Genomic DNA, 16,545 nt, shown 5'->3' with positions numbered 1-16,545 from the left:
TCTTTACTTATTTCTAAAATATGTGTATGTGTGTCGTAGTTGGTACGTGTTGTCGTAGTTGTTGTAAATGGTGAGTGGCGCTAACCGACTCGTGCCAAAGAATTCTTATACGGAACCGGCGCTTGTCCATATGAATAAGGTAACAGCAGCCTGCATCGATCGGTTCCCATAAGCCTTAGCAGCTGCCAGCTTTATTTATGTATATGGCTTAAGGCCTAACACAATAACCCTAATGGCAAGTAATTTTACTCGTTACACTGACCTACGGCAGCGCAATGGCATTCACTGTGTGATGCGCAGTATCATGCATACTCCTATGTACTAAAATAATAAGGTAAGGGTCAATTTATACGACCGCAGAGTTAAAAATCTAAATCGCGCTCATTTGTGCACGCGCATACTTCTTTATCCTCCGAAGTAACTGGATTTTTGCTTCGTTGTAATTCGATTTCGCCCGCATAAACAGACTCAAAGAGAAGTGATTATTTAAGACAAGTCCCATACTTATACTCTTTGGAAGAGTCTTGTCTCTTCTCAGTAGTCCCCACTGATGAGTGTCGTGACTTTCTAATCTTATTTACTAGAAGCCACAATTTATTTCATTATCATGTTGCTTGATGCATTGCAACATTTATTAGGTATCTCCAGCACTTTGGATGATTGGTTAGACGACCGTATGGGATTCAGTAACAAAAAATATTTTATCTTTTTATAAAATAATTCTTTATTTTTTTGTACTCATCGATTACTATTTAGTCTTAAATAGATAGGCATATAACAATAAGGAGAAGGAAGTAGAAAAGAAATACTGTAATTACATACACATCATTTTATTAACAAAATCTTCAGTTTTTCCTAATCTAGCATTGTTAACCCCTTTCACTATAATTAAAATTTACTATAGATACAAGTGGATCTCAAACATTTAACCATGCGAGTTGTGTGGCACGAAGGACATAGTTCAAAATTGTACAAAATTGCACAGCCACATTTTACAATTACAATTTAACAAAATACAAATGTTTGGTCTAAAATGCTATCAGTTGGATAGCATCTTTTACATAATCGTCTTACAAATTGTAGGTAGGACAAGGCGTGCGTTATCCATAACGCAGGTTACGACAACACATTGCCATTAGATCAACCTGTTTTACATGACAACGAAATACAAGTTCTTAGGTACTATGTTTGTGGTTGGTTGGCGTGTGCATGTGCACCGAGCCGGGCAGGATCTTGGCTGGGGTAGTGGAGCGCTAGCGGCGCCGGCGGTGGAGGGACGCCGGGCACTCCGGGCACACCGGGCACGCCTCCGCCCCAACTAGGCCAGCCTCCGCCGCCGTAATGGTGTAAGTTGAAGAAGTCGTTCGGACGATTTGGTGGAGGTGGCATCTGTGAACAAAAATAAGACACAATAAATTCCTGTAACTTGAATCATCATGTGATTGGGGTGCTGTCTCTAATAGTTTAGTAAGAACAAAGATTGTTTAGAATATACATAAGTTAAAAAGTAATCTAAAGAAAAATATTTACCTGCGGTGGGAACGGATGCAAGTAAGCTGGAGGTGGGGGCAGAGCGCCCGGCAGTCCAGGGACCGGCTCTAACACTGGCGCAGTTTCATTCTTCTCGTTACCACCTTGGCGTCCTGTTAAAACAGATAACAGTACATTAGTATTTACAAATAAATCAGTTTTAAAAGCAAGTTCATATAACATCAATCAATAGGAATGATCGAGAAGAAATTAGTATGGATAAGAAATACTAACCTTGAGATTTGCCCCACTTGATGGTAAGTCTTTTACCACCGATGACCAATCTATTAAATGTCTTTTCAGCAGCATGCTCAGCGGCACTCCTTGTAGTGTATTGTACAAAGGCACATTGAGCTCGAGGCACTAAAGTCAAAGACCTGGAAATAAAGAAATAGGCACATAAGTAACAAGTAGTGAATAAAATTGGGAGTTTAGCGGTCACATTCACACCCTGCTCACTCATTCTTGAAGTTATTGTAAACAGAATATTGCTTTTTATATCAAAACATTTGAAAGTTATGGATGTAGTATGAGTGCATAGGAGAAAACTCTAGTGCGAGGCAACATTAAACAAAAGAAGTTATGGATTACAGCCACACTGATGTTTTAAGCAAAACTTAATTTACTGAATGCTATTTGATAATGAGAAAGTTAATTTAGACTAATAATGATCATAAAAGAAACAAATTGACATACCTTATTTCTCCATATTGATAGAAATGACCTCTAAGTTCATCTTCACTAATATTATCAGGTAGATTGCCGATGTATAAAGTAGTGACAGTCTTGTCTTCGGGCGGAGGTAGCGCTGGCATAGCGGCTGCACGGCGCATCAACTTCTCAGCTACTGGGTCGTTCACTCCATAATATCTGTGAAAATAAAAGACAAATTAGTATATGCAAAGTAAATACAAATTCTGGCATTTAACTACCGATTACTAAGGACTAAAGAGGGGCAAAGCCATTGTCAACACATTAAACACCTTGACGTCATGACCCCATGGTGTTTAATACTGGAAAAGTAACTATTCGGCACTCAAATGAGACATTATGTAACAGACCTTTGCAGTTTTAATGAAGATTTTCATTGTACACTACTAATCAATGAATTGTAACTGTGTTACTGAACAAAACTGCACTGTCTTATTAGTAGTAGAAGAAATGCTTACCTGTCCTTGATGTTTTGATCAGCTAGTGGATCATCCGGATCTGTGGGCTTCTCGTGGCGATAAGGACACTCTTCACCTCGTCTGCACTCCCCTTTCACCCAGAATGAGCATACATGGGGTCTATTCCGTTTGTAATACGGCGCAGTTCTCGCCAGACGAAGCAGCAAATCGTTGGCGCCTTTCGATTTCAAAGCAGAATTGCTTGGCTGCGTCGAATCAAACTTGGACATTTGACTATCTAAATTCTGTATATAATATTCCTTATTGACTTCATTACGAGGTAGATCATCTTGTATTTTGAGTGCGGCGTCTCGAACTTGAATCGGTAATCCGTATTCGAGATCCAAAAGGCACGTTTGGCAAACATTCTTTAGTTTGGAACATGTTTGACATATCTCCGTCTTCTTGAAACGCATCCTCGCGCCAGGGCACCAACGGAACACAGTGAAGGGACGTGCACATATCTTGCATTCCTTGCCGTATTTCTCTTTAGTCTGAAACGAAATAAAACAACGTTAGTACATATATCCTTTTATGTATCGACAAGGAAGTTAATAAACTTGAGAAAAAATGCCACACTCACCATACGAATGTAGGGGTTATCACCAAGACACGTCTGACACAGGATTGGGAAGTCCTACGGAACAAGAAAAACATTTATTAGTTTTATTACATACACAACAGAATACAAATAAAGACAAATTAAGAATAATACTTACAGAATCTTCCCAATTTTGACGATTGTAAGTGTTTGTTGATTTCGAAACAGCCATTGCGTTTCAGTTTAACAAATTCACTATTGGTGTACAATCACTAACAAGCACTCAATATTATACTACAAAATACTTCTTGTTACTTAATATAACGAAAATATTATCAACAATAATGTTTCCACAATAGTCAACGGTGATAAAAATTAAAATGAGCAACGCATGCACAAGACACTTGTTGACGCCACCACACACACAGTGACACTGATAATGAAAGCGCACTGACGCATCCTTTTTATAGTCCCGGAATAGACAATAGACGAGACACGGTCTTTGTTATCTACGTTGTATGGATGGGAATTGATTGTCTATACACATAATTGTAGATGTGTTGTTTCTTTCTTACTTATGTCTGTTTACCTAAGTAAAAAGAAATGGTATATCAAGGGTATTCTTGGAATATTTTTTCAATCACTAAAACTGGTGCTCAATCAGCCATCACAAGATACAGCTATCGGTGACTGTTTTAAAGGGTTAATTTTGAGATGCCACAATGCAGCGAAATATGATGTGGCATCAAAACCACCAGTAAACGGTTAGATTTAACATTAAATCATTAAGTACTGCATCTTTAAATAAAATATTTTTCTGTTTTATAAACTATTCATATTATATGTCGTGGTGGCCCGGAGGCTTAAGACGGTCGCTTCTCATGTATGAGGGTACGACCAAAGGCAAAGTACTTTTTCCAAGTTATATGTTCTTTCTAAGCTGTAAGCATATTAAGACACTGTTGACTAACGATGAAGGAAAACATCGTGAGGAAACTTGGAGTTATAATTTCTAATTATAAGTTTGAAATCGTCTACCCGAATTGGTAAAGCGTGGTGATTAATGCTTAAACCTTCTCCGTGCAAGAAGAGGCCTTTGGTCAGCACTTATATGCTGTGGATGTGAATGTGAAACTACATATTCAAGTGTGATAGCTGCAAATAGACTAGATGCATACATTAAATATTAATTTTCTAATTCATATTGTGAATGTGTAGGAAAACCAACCAGGGTTCAAGTGTTACGTGACCTACGTCGTCGTATGTGCCTATGCCTACGTGACCTGCAACAAGTAAGCACGAGAATGCTTCGGTTGAAACAAAAGCAAATCAAAAATTCGTGGGTTTTATGTTTCCACTCTTAGTCCAGTCCCAATTATCATATGAAAGGTGAACATAACTGGATAAGTATACCCAATCATAAAAGAGATAGAAGGCCGACCTACCGGATTTAGTTGGTTATCCATAATATGTACTTACTTTTATTCAAAATAGATCTGGCTCTAATCATTTACAATGATCAGTATCAGTAGTATTCGTTCTGAGAATTAACTAGCTTTTGCCAGCGGCTTCATCCGCGTTATTATAAGATAAAAAGAAGTTCATGCGTTATTTCAGACTATAATCTACCCCTGTTGGAACAGGGGTTTCATCCCTATCCTTTCAGCTGTTCTGCTGTGATTTATGCAAATGTACACACAATCTCACAAACTTACGCTTTTATTAAATTGTCAGATGAAGAACTAAGCACATTTTTAAAATTGAGTTGTATATGCTCAAATCTCCTTTTGAGAAGAAGCCTTTGCTCAACAGTGGGCACTTATAGGCTATTGATATGTTGATATTGAAGACCTGCAATATTGAGATGGTTACAGCTATATCAATAGACGCATACATAGCTGCGTTAAAAGATTTGTATCCCGTCCTAGGATACCGTAATGCAGTATAACGTCCGACAATATCACGATCTTTGTCGGTATTTATAACAAATTTTCTTAGTTTTCAAAGCATTCAGAACTTGAAGATCCAATAGTTGAAGAAGGTATCGAATTTAAATTGGTACCGGCTTAACGGCTTAGCTGAGACAGCCGTCGTTAGACATAGTATAATTTCAAACGACTGTTGCAAACCAGTCACCTTATAATTGCCTTCTAAGAAATGACTATATGTCTTTATCAAATAGAAGTCGTGTTAAATTTTCCCACCCAGTAACCCAGTAAACATATTAGAAATCCATAGGCGAAGCGCATCTTCTTGGCGGCGGGGGCCTACGTGACCTGTTCCACGATTATGTTTCAGGTGCAACGGCGACGATATAAGGCACTTCGATTCCAGTTACTTTTAAATGACGAGGAAATGGTTACCAGAATGTATAGATGTTTGTTACTTGATCATATTGTAAGTTCTGAATAGATCTCGCTGATATTTGGACAGATCCCAGACATTATAACATTAGATTCCACAAGTAACGAATTCCACACGCAGCTAGTTAAAAGCGAAGCTAGATAAATAATAATATAATGTTGTAACGAAAATATCAATATTTTTCTACTGTTTTCAAGTAACATAACATCCGCAGTTCAATACGCCATTACAAAATATTGTCAGTAAGTGTAGGTATGCACGTTTTCTTTGTAGGTATTGCAAGTCCATTGGGTTTCTTATGTCCAGAAGTCTTAAGACACACGTAGGATTTACGTACTGTTAACTTAAATACAATAACAAATTACAAAGGATTGAACATACATATCGTAAATACTTCTGCACTAAAATATTATTCTCATTTGGATCTGGCTTCAGTTGGTGAAAATCTCTATCAAGATGCTTTACAGCAACACATAAGCTACACGTAGAATAAACAAACTTTGGATAAGTCTACAAAATGAATATAAAACTGTCTTCCAGTTGATTGGCTTTTGTTTGTACTTGTGTAATAAAATAAGACATCCTATGTATTTACATCTATGTACACACATCTTTTCTTTTGGACTACATATTTGTTGCGGTTTCGTAACTATGTTAGGTAAGCTAAACCATGTATTGGGGTATTCATGACAATAATAATAATAATTTCTATTTACTAGGAAAATAAAGTACCATGCTTCAACAATAGAAGAACAATGCTTTGTTATCGTGGGAAATTAGATCAAAAATATAAACGACCAATCAGCGCTCGAGTTTTGGGTTTGACAATTCCAGGAATTGTTTCACGATAGCGATAAGAGTAAAGAATGGTATTGTTCCAAGATTCGTTGAGTATATTATATACTTGCTTTTAACAACAGGTCGACACTTAGATAATAACCAAGATATTAAATCTGCCTATACGGCAATCTGTGTGTAAGACTTTATATACGAACCTATTAATGTTTGAATAAGAAAGAAATAATGTCATTTCGCTTCATGCAAATACGTGGAATATCGAAAAGGAATATCTGGGGTCATCCTATTCCAAATATCAGCGAAATCTATTTAGTACTTGCCACTTGTAACATGAACATAATTAAGTAACAAATAATATCTCCATTCAATGGATACCCTCTCATATTGGTATCATGGGTAACGAGGTACCACACACATCAGCCCAACGGATGTCTTACGAGGGGATTATTTACTCATGGTTAGATTGGCAGTTTGGTCACGTTAAAGAACTATGCAGGCAAAGATGGCGCGAATATATTATTATTATGATGAGAGGTCTCGCCTCTCTCTCGGTCTTAAAGATATCCGGTATAAAACTATCCAGTCTGAACTGCCTCGATACCCACGGTTTGAAGGTAGGGAGATGGAAAGGAAATATTTGGTGGCTTTATTGCGAATGCGGTCCGGCCACATCCCATCCAACAAATTTAAATACTTAATGGGTAAAATTACCTCTCCAAACTGTGAAGTTTGCGGAGTAATAGAAGATATCTGTCATGTTCTGGTGGAATGTGACCGGTATGTGCAGGAAAGACACTTCAAATCGTCTGAATTTGAAGTAGGAACTTGTAACAGCATCTCCTCAGCTGTTCCTCTGTCAGAGGATGCTAGGATTCTATGTCGACTTCTAAATGTAATTTTAAGTATAAGCTTAACTAGTTCATAACTATTCATAAGATACTCAAATATTTCTATAATAAGTTTTTTGTTGTAAGGCGCGGGTGATATTATCGCTATGTGATAAAATCCCTTAAATAAAGATTCACGGTACCTACATACTTTGTTTGCATTTACACCAACTGGTTAAAGTTTAGCTAAGGTTGGGTAATTTTTGGGTATTGAACAATAAAACTCTTTTAAAGTATTAACAGAAGAATTATATAGGCTGACTAGAATGTAGTGAACGATATTTTAAAACGTGATTGTACTCATGATCTCAATTAACTTTCCCAAAGGAACTTTTTTGTATTCTCATTACTTTTAGTATTATTACAATAACATTTCCCTTAATTAGCGGTCAGCAGCAAGGCGCGCGGGTGGAGGGGGACCTATACCGGCACGCACCGCGCCCCTTGCCCTTGCCGTGCAGTAATATTAAAAACAGTCATTCCGGAAAGCTCGTGGCATGCGCATCGTTTTGTGTATTATACCGTACAACTACACCTCGAGTGAGAGTATTAGTCAGAAGGGAGTAGTGGTGAAGCAGCAAAACTTGTATCACCTTTTGTACCCATCGCGCACTCTTCCAACGCCAAGAACTTTTTTACGCGCTGGACAGCGATTAAGAGATTTGAAGGTGCTCATTGTGCCAAATGTGAATTCAGGAAGACCACAACAGTATTCAAAAATGGAGCCAGAGGTCAGTACGCGGCAAGGTGCTTGAATGTTTGACATTTCAAATTCAGACTTAAATATTATCATTAATAGACTGCTAGAGGTTTGCTTGTATTTTTAGTGCTATTTTCAATTACACCGTATTTCGGTATCGTTCCCTTCACTGATATTTTTCTCTATCACATACACGATTACACGACTTCAACAAGAATTTTCATAAAAAACCATATCCAAAATCATCACTTTGAGAGATAACCGAAAGCCGTATTTTGTAATGGCGGATTGGCCGCAAGTACCTACATTTTCGTGACGTCACAAAATTATTATCTGAATGACAATGATGTGTTATCTCCTTCTACTAAGGCAAAGAGATATTAATAAAAAAGAAAAAACTATAGATATCCAATATTTAATGGCGAATAACGTTTTAAATTCGGCTCATAATAGACAATATTTCACATCCATGGTTATACATCAATGGTTGATGGAGTTGTTCTTTCCTTGCATATTTTCTCCTTGCATTTAACTTTACGTTATAACTTAAAAAAAGAAAAATACACACATTAAAATAAACTTGTTCTTTTTTATTAAAACTAAACTAAACTAAAATTAAAACAATAAACAACTCTGTCAAGGGTTCACGTCCCGCTTATGACGTTTCGTTTGTCACGTCAACGTCAACTGCCAAATTTGATAGATTCGTTGAGTCCATACGAGTTGTTGATCTTTATAAACTTCCGCGAAATAATCAAATAAAACAATTTATTTATTTCTGTAGCATATCTAGGAAGCCATAAGTTTCAATTATGTCAATAACAACATTGGTGGGTTTTAGTATTCCGTAAAAAACGCGATTGATTTCATCGGCATATTGATGTTAATTGTCGTTCTTATTTCTAGTATTATATGCAATTGAAGAAAGAAAATGCTCATGAAGATTCTATTTGGTGTTGCGGCTGGAGTAATATAGAAAAGGAGAAACCTAAGGAAGCTGAGAACGATGACGTTGACCCTACACAGTAAGTACACCTAACCTATAGACCTAAATACTTTTTGGTAGCAATACCAATGATTTTTCAGAGCAAACAATCATTTAATAACACTATGAAATTAAATTTTTCAGAGAGACAAACAATGAACCTAGTTCCGAAAACTACTTGATTACTGGAGGGTTGGATGACTTGATCAAAGTGTGGCAGCTTGAGAATGGGAAACTGGAAGAGAAACATCAGTTGGAGGGCCACTCACTGGGAGTCATATCTGTTGCTGTCAGTCCTGATGGAAAAAGTAAGCTTATAATACACCATTATTAGTTAATTATAACATATTTTATCCCATCTTTCTCCAATTGTGGAAGATAGAGACAATTAAGTCAAGTCTAACCTTCTACTTAAGCCTAATTTCAATTCTAAACTCACTCAGTAATTTCTGAAATTAATTTACGCAGGGTCTTCAATTAACTATTATTATTTCATGAACATGACGATTAATAAATTTCAAAATTAATAAAAACTTTTTTATTAATAACTCCTTTCTTATGTTCCAGCTTTAGCAAGTAGTTCACAAGACTCATCCCTAATCCTTTGGGATTTAACAAATGGTGAGAAAATAAAGACTATGGAGACAGGTCCAACAGATGTATGGACCTTGGACTTCTCTCCTGATGGAAAACATGTGATCTCCGGAAGCAATGCTGGCAAGATCCTCATATTTGGAGTAGAAAGTGGTAAACAGGAGCAGACATTAGATACCAGGGGGAAATTCACATTAAGTGTTGCTTATGTAAGTTTTCATATTGGTTTTCTGTCATAAAAACATTGCCTTAGGGCTTATTATGAGTTTGTTTTGCATTTAATGTGATCAAAATGAGAGTGTTCAGCCCTCTTGTGTCATTCAAAGTAAAGCAGACTTGTGCTAGGTTTACCTTGCTACCATTGCCTGTAGGCAATGCCGAGTCTAGTATGCCCAATATGATGCTTATTTGTTTATCAGTTAATTTCTTTCATTTATAATATTTTGACAATATTTTATTTTTATAATTTCAGAGCCCAGATGGTAAATACATAGCAAGTGGAGCTCTAGACGGTATCATTAATATATTTGATGTGGCTCAAGGAAAACTAGTCCACACATTAGAAGGCCACGCTATGCCAATCCGGAGCTTATGTTTCTCACCAGATTCACAATTACTGCTCACTGCATCTGACGATGGACATATGAAACTTTATGATGTGTAAGTTTGATCTTAAAACTGATTTTTATTTTATGTTGCTCCACATAAGGATTTTGTCCTGTGTCATGGATGTGTTTATAAACATACAAGTTCACATTAACCCCACACCCAGACACAGAACAACAATTTGTACATCACACAAAGAATTGCTCCATGTGGAAATGGAACCCAAACCTGCTACATGTTGTGTGGCGTCAGGTTAAAAAATATAGTGGGTTATGCATTTATTCTTTCTTTCTGTTGCCTATTTTTGTCTGTATCTTTCTAGCATACAATAAGTTCATAATTAATTTCATTGTTTCAGGGTTCATGCAAACTTAGCAGGTACATTATCAGGACATGCATCATGGGTATTATCAGTCGCATTCTCACCTGATGGTAAACGGTTTGCCTCTGGGAGTGCCGACAGAACAGTGAGAGTTTGGGATTTAGATAGCATGCAATGTCAACATGTATTTAAGGAACACAGTGATCAGGTAATATATTATAGAAAATTTGTTAACATTGCAATTAATCCCTGTTTATTAACATTCTTATATTAATAACTTTTCTTTTTATGTATTTCCAGGTCTGGGGAGTAAAGTTTAATGCAGAAAGTAATAAAATTATGTCTGTATCGGAAGATAAAAGTTTAAATATTTATGACTGTCCATTATAATTTATAATGTAAAATATCCAATTTTTTTTTAATATACCATATCTTCTAAAATAATTTGTTTTATTGTACCATGCTCACTAGTTACTTGAGTGCCCCTGGAAAATGTTTTAGACATAGGAACTACCAAGAACTACTATACATTATTTATAAGTAGAACAATAATTGAAAATGTGTAAAAAGGTAAAAACATTAAACACAAAAAATTGGTAAAGCCCCGATGAAACTGCTATTATTATAATAGTTTTAGTAGTAAGCCCTAAATAGTTAGTTACTCTACTAAAATACTAGGTTTATGGGAAGATCTTGCTGAACGAAAGAAAAAAAAAATTCTAAACAAAAAAATATCTATCATAGACAATCATAGAACTAAGACTACGTTCCAGATCCACACCGAAATAGCTATTAAAGTTTTGCATAAACAAGTATAGTTTGTCTCTTTCTTTCTTAACCAAAAATGCATACTTTATCTCTTTCTATAGTACTGTTTACAACCTTACTAGTTTAGATCAATCAATCAATGTCAATAAAATCCAAACATCTAAACGGATTTTGATTCCTGAATGTTTGAAACATAATTATACTGTTTCTATCCTTGGAAAATATAATTTACATTAGTTACAACCACTAGTAAATTGATATCTATCTATAGACTCCACAAATATGCCAGTAAATACAATAGTAAGTATTTTAAGTCAATAGGTTATCTTACATTTGTTTGTGCGACTAATTTTTCGATATGTTATCTAAAAAGAATCAAAATTAAGTATTTTGCGTTGGTTTTCAGTATTCTATTTTGTTGAAAAAAGAAAATGCTCACGATGACCCAATTTATTGCTGTACATGGGCCAAAATAAACTTTTCGGGAGATTCCGCGTAAGTACTATTTTATCATGCATTTACGTGCATAAAACTTCTCATTGGGGTAGGTCAGTAGTGTGGTTGGGGTAGGTTAATACCAGCACCCCTGATCCTTGCACATTTTTATAAAGCACCGACTTTAGAGTACTCTGGACCCGGCCATTTTCGGATCATTCCAATAAGATCGGCGTAAACTTTACGCCGTAAAGGATACCCATTGACCGTATGTTCTATGCCAGCACCTGCCGACGCGCGGGAAACTATTGCCGCTCACATTGCTTACTGTTTATTTATTAAGATTAGAATATAATAGTTAATATTTCCATGTTAGCACAACTTGTGATTTTTGACCTTGACAAAAAAGTTGTAAAGTTGTTTATTTTTAGGGTTCCTTCAAAGGACTTCATAGTGACTGGAGGGTTGGATTGCTTAGTGAAAGTGTGGACCCTACAGAATGACAGGCTGCAACTAATTCACACATTAAAAGGACATAGGATGGCAGTGGTGTCCGTAGCTGTTAGTCCAACTGCACCAAGTAGGTTTTATTTATATCATACACAATTTCCATTTAATCATGCCATATATGCATTTGCAAATACATAATAGGTGTATCTCATATTGTGGATGCATGTTGATCACTTAATATTAGAATTACATTATTATTGCAAAATACACTTAAAATATAAGTTACTAAAGTTCCTTTTTCTTTTCCCATAGTAATAGCAAGTTCATCACTGGACTCGAGCCTAATATTTTGGGACTTAGGTACAGGGAAGATGTTGACAGAGATACCGACAGGAGCTAGCGATGTTTGGAAGATGGCCTTTTCAGGGGACGGGGAACATCTATGCACAGGCGGACATACTGGCAAGGTTCATATATATGGAGTGAAGAGTGGTACTTTAGATAAAGTACTGGATACTAGGGGAAAATTCATATTGAGTGTTGCCTGTGTAAGTATTAATATCTTATTAGAATGTTTAATGAATTTTAATTGTATTAGTTTGTTTGTTATTTTGGTTATTGACTTATTCATATAATTGATTTACAAGGAACTCAACTAGTTTCAAGCTATGCTAGAGGCTCATATTCATTAATAGTATTCACATGACGACGCGACTGTCTTGTCGCGCTGCTACTGGCTACTCGAGTTTCGCGCCCAGCGCGCCCTCTGCCGAAATTCACGTGTACTTTCTTCTACCTGCGGCGGTGATGGCGGCGCGCGCGACACTGTTGGCACGTCAGACTCGTTGCTCAGGGGCTGCGTCAGTGTTGGGTTAGAATCCTGGGTCGACGTAAAAACAGTGTTACATACTGCATTCACTTTGTTACACTCCAGACCCGAAACATTGTAGGCTCAGGCAGATTTCAGAATCGGCTGCCAGGCAGGCACCGTCTCTGTTGAAATTCGGACGACTTATCTCGATGAACTCACGTACTTTCAGCGCTACGACATATTTAAACATAATGCCTAATTAGATTATTTAGTATCGTCTCACGAAAGCTATAATACGAATACATATTTAGTTTGTTGATATTTTTAAATTTATTTCAGTTTACGTGATGTATTAATTTTGGGCTTCTAGTTTAACATAATAAATGAAACTAGAAACCCTTATATTTATTTCACAAAGATGGGTACAGACAGAGTAGAGATTCCAAAATTAATTAGGCATTTATATACTTTTCAACAACAAACAAGATCTAACATTATTTTGCCATTGGGGGAATCGAATCTGCGAACACCGTTGTTACAATCAACAAGCACGCACGGGCGTTACGTGGGAGAGCCATGCTTCGGCACGAATGGGCCGGCTCGATCGGAACGATACCACTGTCTCACAGAAAACCGACGCTTGCGTTGTGTTTTGTAACTAAACCTCTACAAGATAAATATAAACATTGATTAATTATTTATTCTATCAGAGTGGAAACTCCAAATACATTGCGACGGGCGCGGAAGACGGCGTCCTGTGCATATTGGACGTGACACAAGCCAAGGTGGTACACACGGTACAGGCGCACACGAAGCCTATACGAAACCTCGCCTTCTCGCCGTGCAACAAGCGACTAGCCACCGTCTCCAACGATGGCTTCGCCAGGCTGTATGATGTGTGAGTAGCTGTGTTTACACTGTTTTGAAATGAGACTAATTGCCGTACTATAAATAAGAATGGAAGCGAACAAGTATAATTATAATTAATAAAAATATAATAAAGAAGACCTAATATATATTCTAATATACTACTAAACACATATACACTAGAATATTGAAATTGAAATTACCAAATACTTATTTAATTAATTTTAATATGATATTAATTGTGCTGTGCCCGACAGGGTCCATAATTGTGACTAAATACTGTATTTCTAACACCTATGTACATTATGGATGCAATAAATACTTGAATACTTGAATACTCAAAGACTCATTAAGTCTTTTGACTGCCAATAGAAAGTTGACGGTAAATCCTCCGATAACGTCGCTCACCGGTGTATCACGGCGTTCAGAGTTTTAAATATGAGTACCTAAACTATTCCTTAGTAAAGATTTTGTACCGAAAACGATTGCTAAGGACTGAGTTAAGTAACAATTAAATAACTCTGAGTAAGGCGGTAAATGTATTTGTTTTTGTACATAGTGTACAAAATAACACCTTTACACGTCAATATTTTAAGAAATTTTAGCGATTGCCGGCATTTTCTAATTGACTACTCCGAGAAGAAATACCGAAACAAATTCAGAGGTCCGTCTTTTAAAGTCAAGTTTTGATACTTGTCTAAATATACTCAACTGATTTTTTTTCTAATTTCTAACAATTACAATTTTTTTGCAATAGTGCACATCAATTTATTTGCACGAATTATTTGACCCCAACTTTATTTGGACTTGTTCTTCTAAATTGTTCACTTTTATTCTAATTGTTCGCTTTACAAACACTCTAGCATTGTCGTTTCCCCACACAGAGCTAGCGCAGGTCTGCAGTACTCGTTGAATCTCAAGTGCTGGGCCGTCGGCATATGTTTCTCTGGCGACGGCACGCGCATAGCGACGGCGGCCGCCGACGGCACCGTGCGCGTCCTGCTCACAGAGGGACTGATTGTGCTCAACACTTTCCAGGAACATACGGATATGGTGAGCAAACTTGTTGCGAATTCTTTGTAATACTAGTTACTTATGTTCTACTAAATGTATACTAAAGATTTATATTCGTGACGCCACCGCGTAAATCGAGTTGAAGCCAGCCTCTGATGTGCTTTCCTATGTTAATCTAATCGTTGGTAAGAAAAATGTATAAAGTCAAAGGTTTAATTATGTCGGCGTCATAGCAGACAGTTTACCCGAGCAACAAAAACTTAGCGGTATGCATAGTGTGTAGGAGTTATAACAATATTAAGAGCCAATAATTGATCATTTCCAACATACCAATACTCTCTTATCCAATAACCAATTTGTCCACAGGTGTGGGGTGTAAACTTCAACAGCAACAATAAGAGGCTGGTGTCTGTGTCCAAAGACAGTTGTATCAACATCTACGAATGCCCGCCATTGCCGCCAAAGACTGAGAAAAAAGAGGCTACACTCGTAAAATAATTATAATTAATCTATATGTAATTCTCTCTATATTGTAAAGAGGAAACATTTGATTGTTTGTTTGCATTGGATAGACTAACCACTGAATCAAGCCTGGCTTTCCTTGTGGGGATTGATTAGGATAGTTTTATCCCGATATTCCTGCACAATAGGGAATGAATCAAATAGATCAGAGAACAGCCACTTGCTTAGAGAAGGTTTGAGCATTAATCACCACGCTTGCTCAATGCTCAATAACTCAAAAGAATCTAATACCGCGCAGGTGAAACTGTGGACGAAAAGCCTATCCAATGTAGTATTATTTTAGTGTCATTTTATGTATTACCTAATTAGGTAACACTTATCTTTTTTATGTATCTATCTACAAGTATTGGTGTAACATGTCAGTAAAGGATTGATTTTCAATTACTCTTTATTAGCGTAAAAACGTATAGAACCTGAATAATTGTCTGCTCGTTATAACTTTAATATCTGTAGATATAGTAATTTTTAAACAGCTTCTAAGTATAAAGTATAATGTAATAGGTAATCGTATTGTATCTTTTTTATTGTTCCTCGTATTCTTTTTGTTAAACAACGACTTATTTAATAAAATTATGTATGTTAGTAAGTATTTAACGGAAATACATAAATACATGTCGAAGTATTTGTATTTTTTTCTTTAAACAATTCCAACCTTAACGCCAAAAAGAAATAGTAAATACCAAATTGGATCGTTTTAATCAATGTATGTGATAGAATAGAAATAGAAGTTAAACATGCCTTACTCGTGCAAACACATATCAAAGTAAAAAAATATCTAGGGATGTCTTTTCGCATTATATGCAGATTACCTGATAATTTTTTCTTTTAATTTTAGTGTCTATACCGTTTTTATGCCGTAATGTGCACCTCTGTCTACCCCTTCATGGATAAAAGGCGTGACGTTGCATAACTAGTGTTTTCCGTTGCTTCACATGCTATACCTACTATACTGTTACGGATAGGCTAGCTTACAGCAAACCAACGTACTGTTTTATGTACGATTCCCGCCTCAATAACACAAAACCGATGCAACTTCTGTGCCAACATGAAAAGACAGAAACCATAAAGTCTAAGGTAGGATAGGTTTTTTTTTTTTGAGGGGGAAAATCATCCAATGACTTTTCTCGCCCTGGGCGAGGCGAGAAGTGTCAGACTCTTACTGACTAAAAACCACCTCGTTCC

General features: G+C 36.5%; 3 protein-coding genes across 3 annotated transcripts; 2 read left to right on the top strand and 1 right to left on the bottom strand.

The window, feature by feature from the left end:
- Window positions 1-814: 814 nt before the first annotated feature.
- On the bottom strand, window positions 815-3,687 carry LOC118274173 (pre-mRNA-splicing factor RBM22). The gene is made up of 7 exons (XM_035591601.2): window positions 3,419-3,687; window positions 3,283-3,336; window positions 2,700-3,193; window positions 2,227-2,400; window positions 1,765-1,907; window positions 1,531-1,643; window positions 815-1,389 (listed from the first exon to the last, which is right to left on the bottom strand). The coding sequence occupies exons 1-7, from the start codon at window positions 3,470-3,472 to the stop codon at window positions 1,183-1,185; spliced, it is 1,239 nt and encodes a 412-aa protein (XP_035447494.1). The 5' UTR covers window positions 3,473-3,687; the 3' UTR covers window positions 815-1,182.
- A 4,963-nt stretch (window positions 3,688-8,650) lies between these two features.
- Window positions 8,651-10,940, top strand: LOC118274009 (WD repeat-containing protein 61). The gene is made up of 7 exons (XM_035591324.2): window positions 8,651-8,819; window positions 8,896-9,014; window positions 9,119-9,282; window positions 9,542-9,777; window positions 10,041-10,228; window positions 10,533-10,704; window positions 10,797-10,940. Exons 1-7 carry the CDS (start codon window positions 8,802-8,804, stop codon window positions 10,884-10,886), a joined length of 987 nt encoding a protein of 328 aa, XP_035447217.1. The 5' UTR covers window positions 8,651-8,801; the 3' UTR covers window positions 10,887-10,940.
- Window positions 10,941-11,386: 446 nt separating this feature from the next.
- Window positions 11,387-15,985, top strand: LOC118274241 (WD repeat-containing protein 61). Its single transcript, XM_035591674.2, has 7 exons — window positions 11,387-11,564; window positions 11,671-11,759; window positions 12,131-12,279; window positions 12,462-12,697; window positions 13,671-13,858; window positions 14,712-14,880; window positions 15,208-15,985. The coding sequence occupies exons 1-7, from the start codon at window positions 11,547-11,549 to the stop codon at window positions 15,337-15,339; spliced, it is 981 nt and encodes a 326-aa protein (XP_035447567.1). The 5' UTR covers window positions 11,387-11,546; the 3' UTR covers window positions 15,340-15,985.
- The last annotated feature ends 560 nt before the right edge of the window (window positions 15,986-16,545 follow it).

The sequence above is a fragment of the Spodoptera frugiperda genome, chromosome 3 (genome assembly GCF_023101765.2).
Source record: "Spodoptera frugiperda isolate SF20-4 chromosome 3, AGI-APGP_CSIRO_Sfru_2.0, whole genome shotgun sequence".
Classification (NCBI taxonomy): Eukaryota; Metazoa; Arthropoda; class Insecta; order Lepidoptera; family Noctuidae; genus Spodoptera; species Spodoptera frugiperda.
The sequence above is the reverse complement of the archived record's forward strand: the minus strand, read 5'-3'. Positions and strand labels throughout refer to the sequence as shown.

Bases quoted from the DNA above. Each gene is read 5' to 3' on its own strand.
- LOC118274173 (XM_035591601.2), bottom strand. From the start codon at position 3,472: ATGGCTGTTTCGAAATCAACAAACACTTACAATCGTCAAAATTGGGAA. The intron at 3,337-3,418 runs GTAAGTATTATT...CTTGTTCCGTAG, and splicing joins GTCAAAATTGGGAAGATTCT to GACTTCCCAATCCTGTGTCA. The intron at 1,390-1,530 runs GTAAATATTTTT...TTTTGTTCACAG, and splicing joins TGCATCCGTTCCCACCGCAG to ATGCCACCTCCACCAAATCG.
- LOC118274009 (XM_035591324.2), top strand. The intron at 9,778-10,040 runs GTAAGTTTTCAT...TTATAATTTCAG, and splicing joins TCACATTAAGTGTTGCTTAT to AGCCCAGATGGTAAATACAT. The intron at 10,705-10,796 runs GTAATATATTAT...ATGTATTTCCAG, and splicing joins TTAAGGAACACAGTGATCAG to GTCTGGGGAGTAAAGTTTAA.
- LOC118274241 (XM_035591674.2), top strand. The intron at 12,698-13,670 runs GTAAGTATTAAT...TTATTCTATCAG, and splicing joins TCATATTGAGTGTTGCCTGT to AGTGGAAACTCCAAATACAT. The intron at 14,881-15,207 runs GTGAGCAAACTT...ATTTGTCCACAG, and splicing joins TCCAGGAACATACGGATATG to GTGTGGGGTGTAAACTTCAA.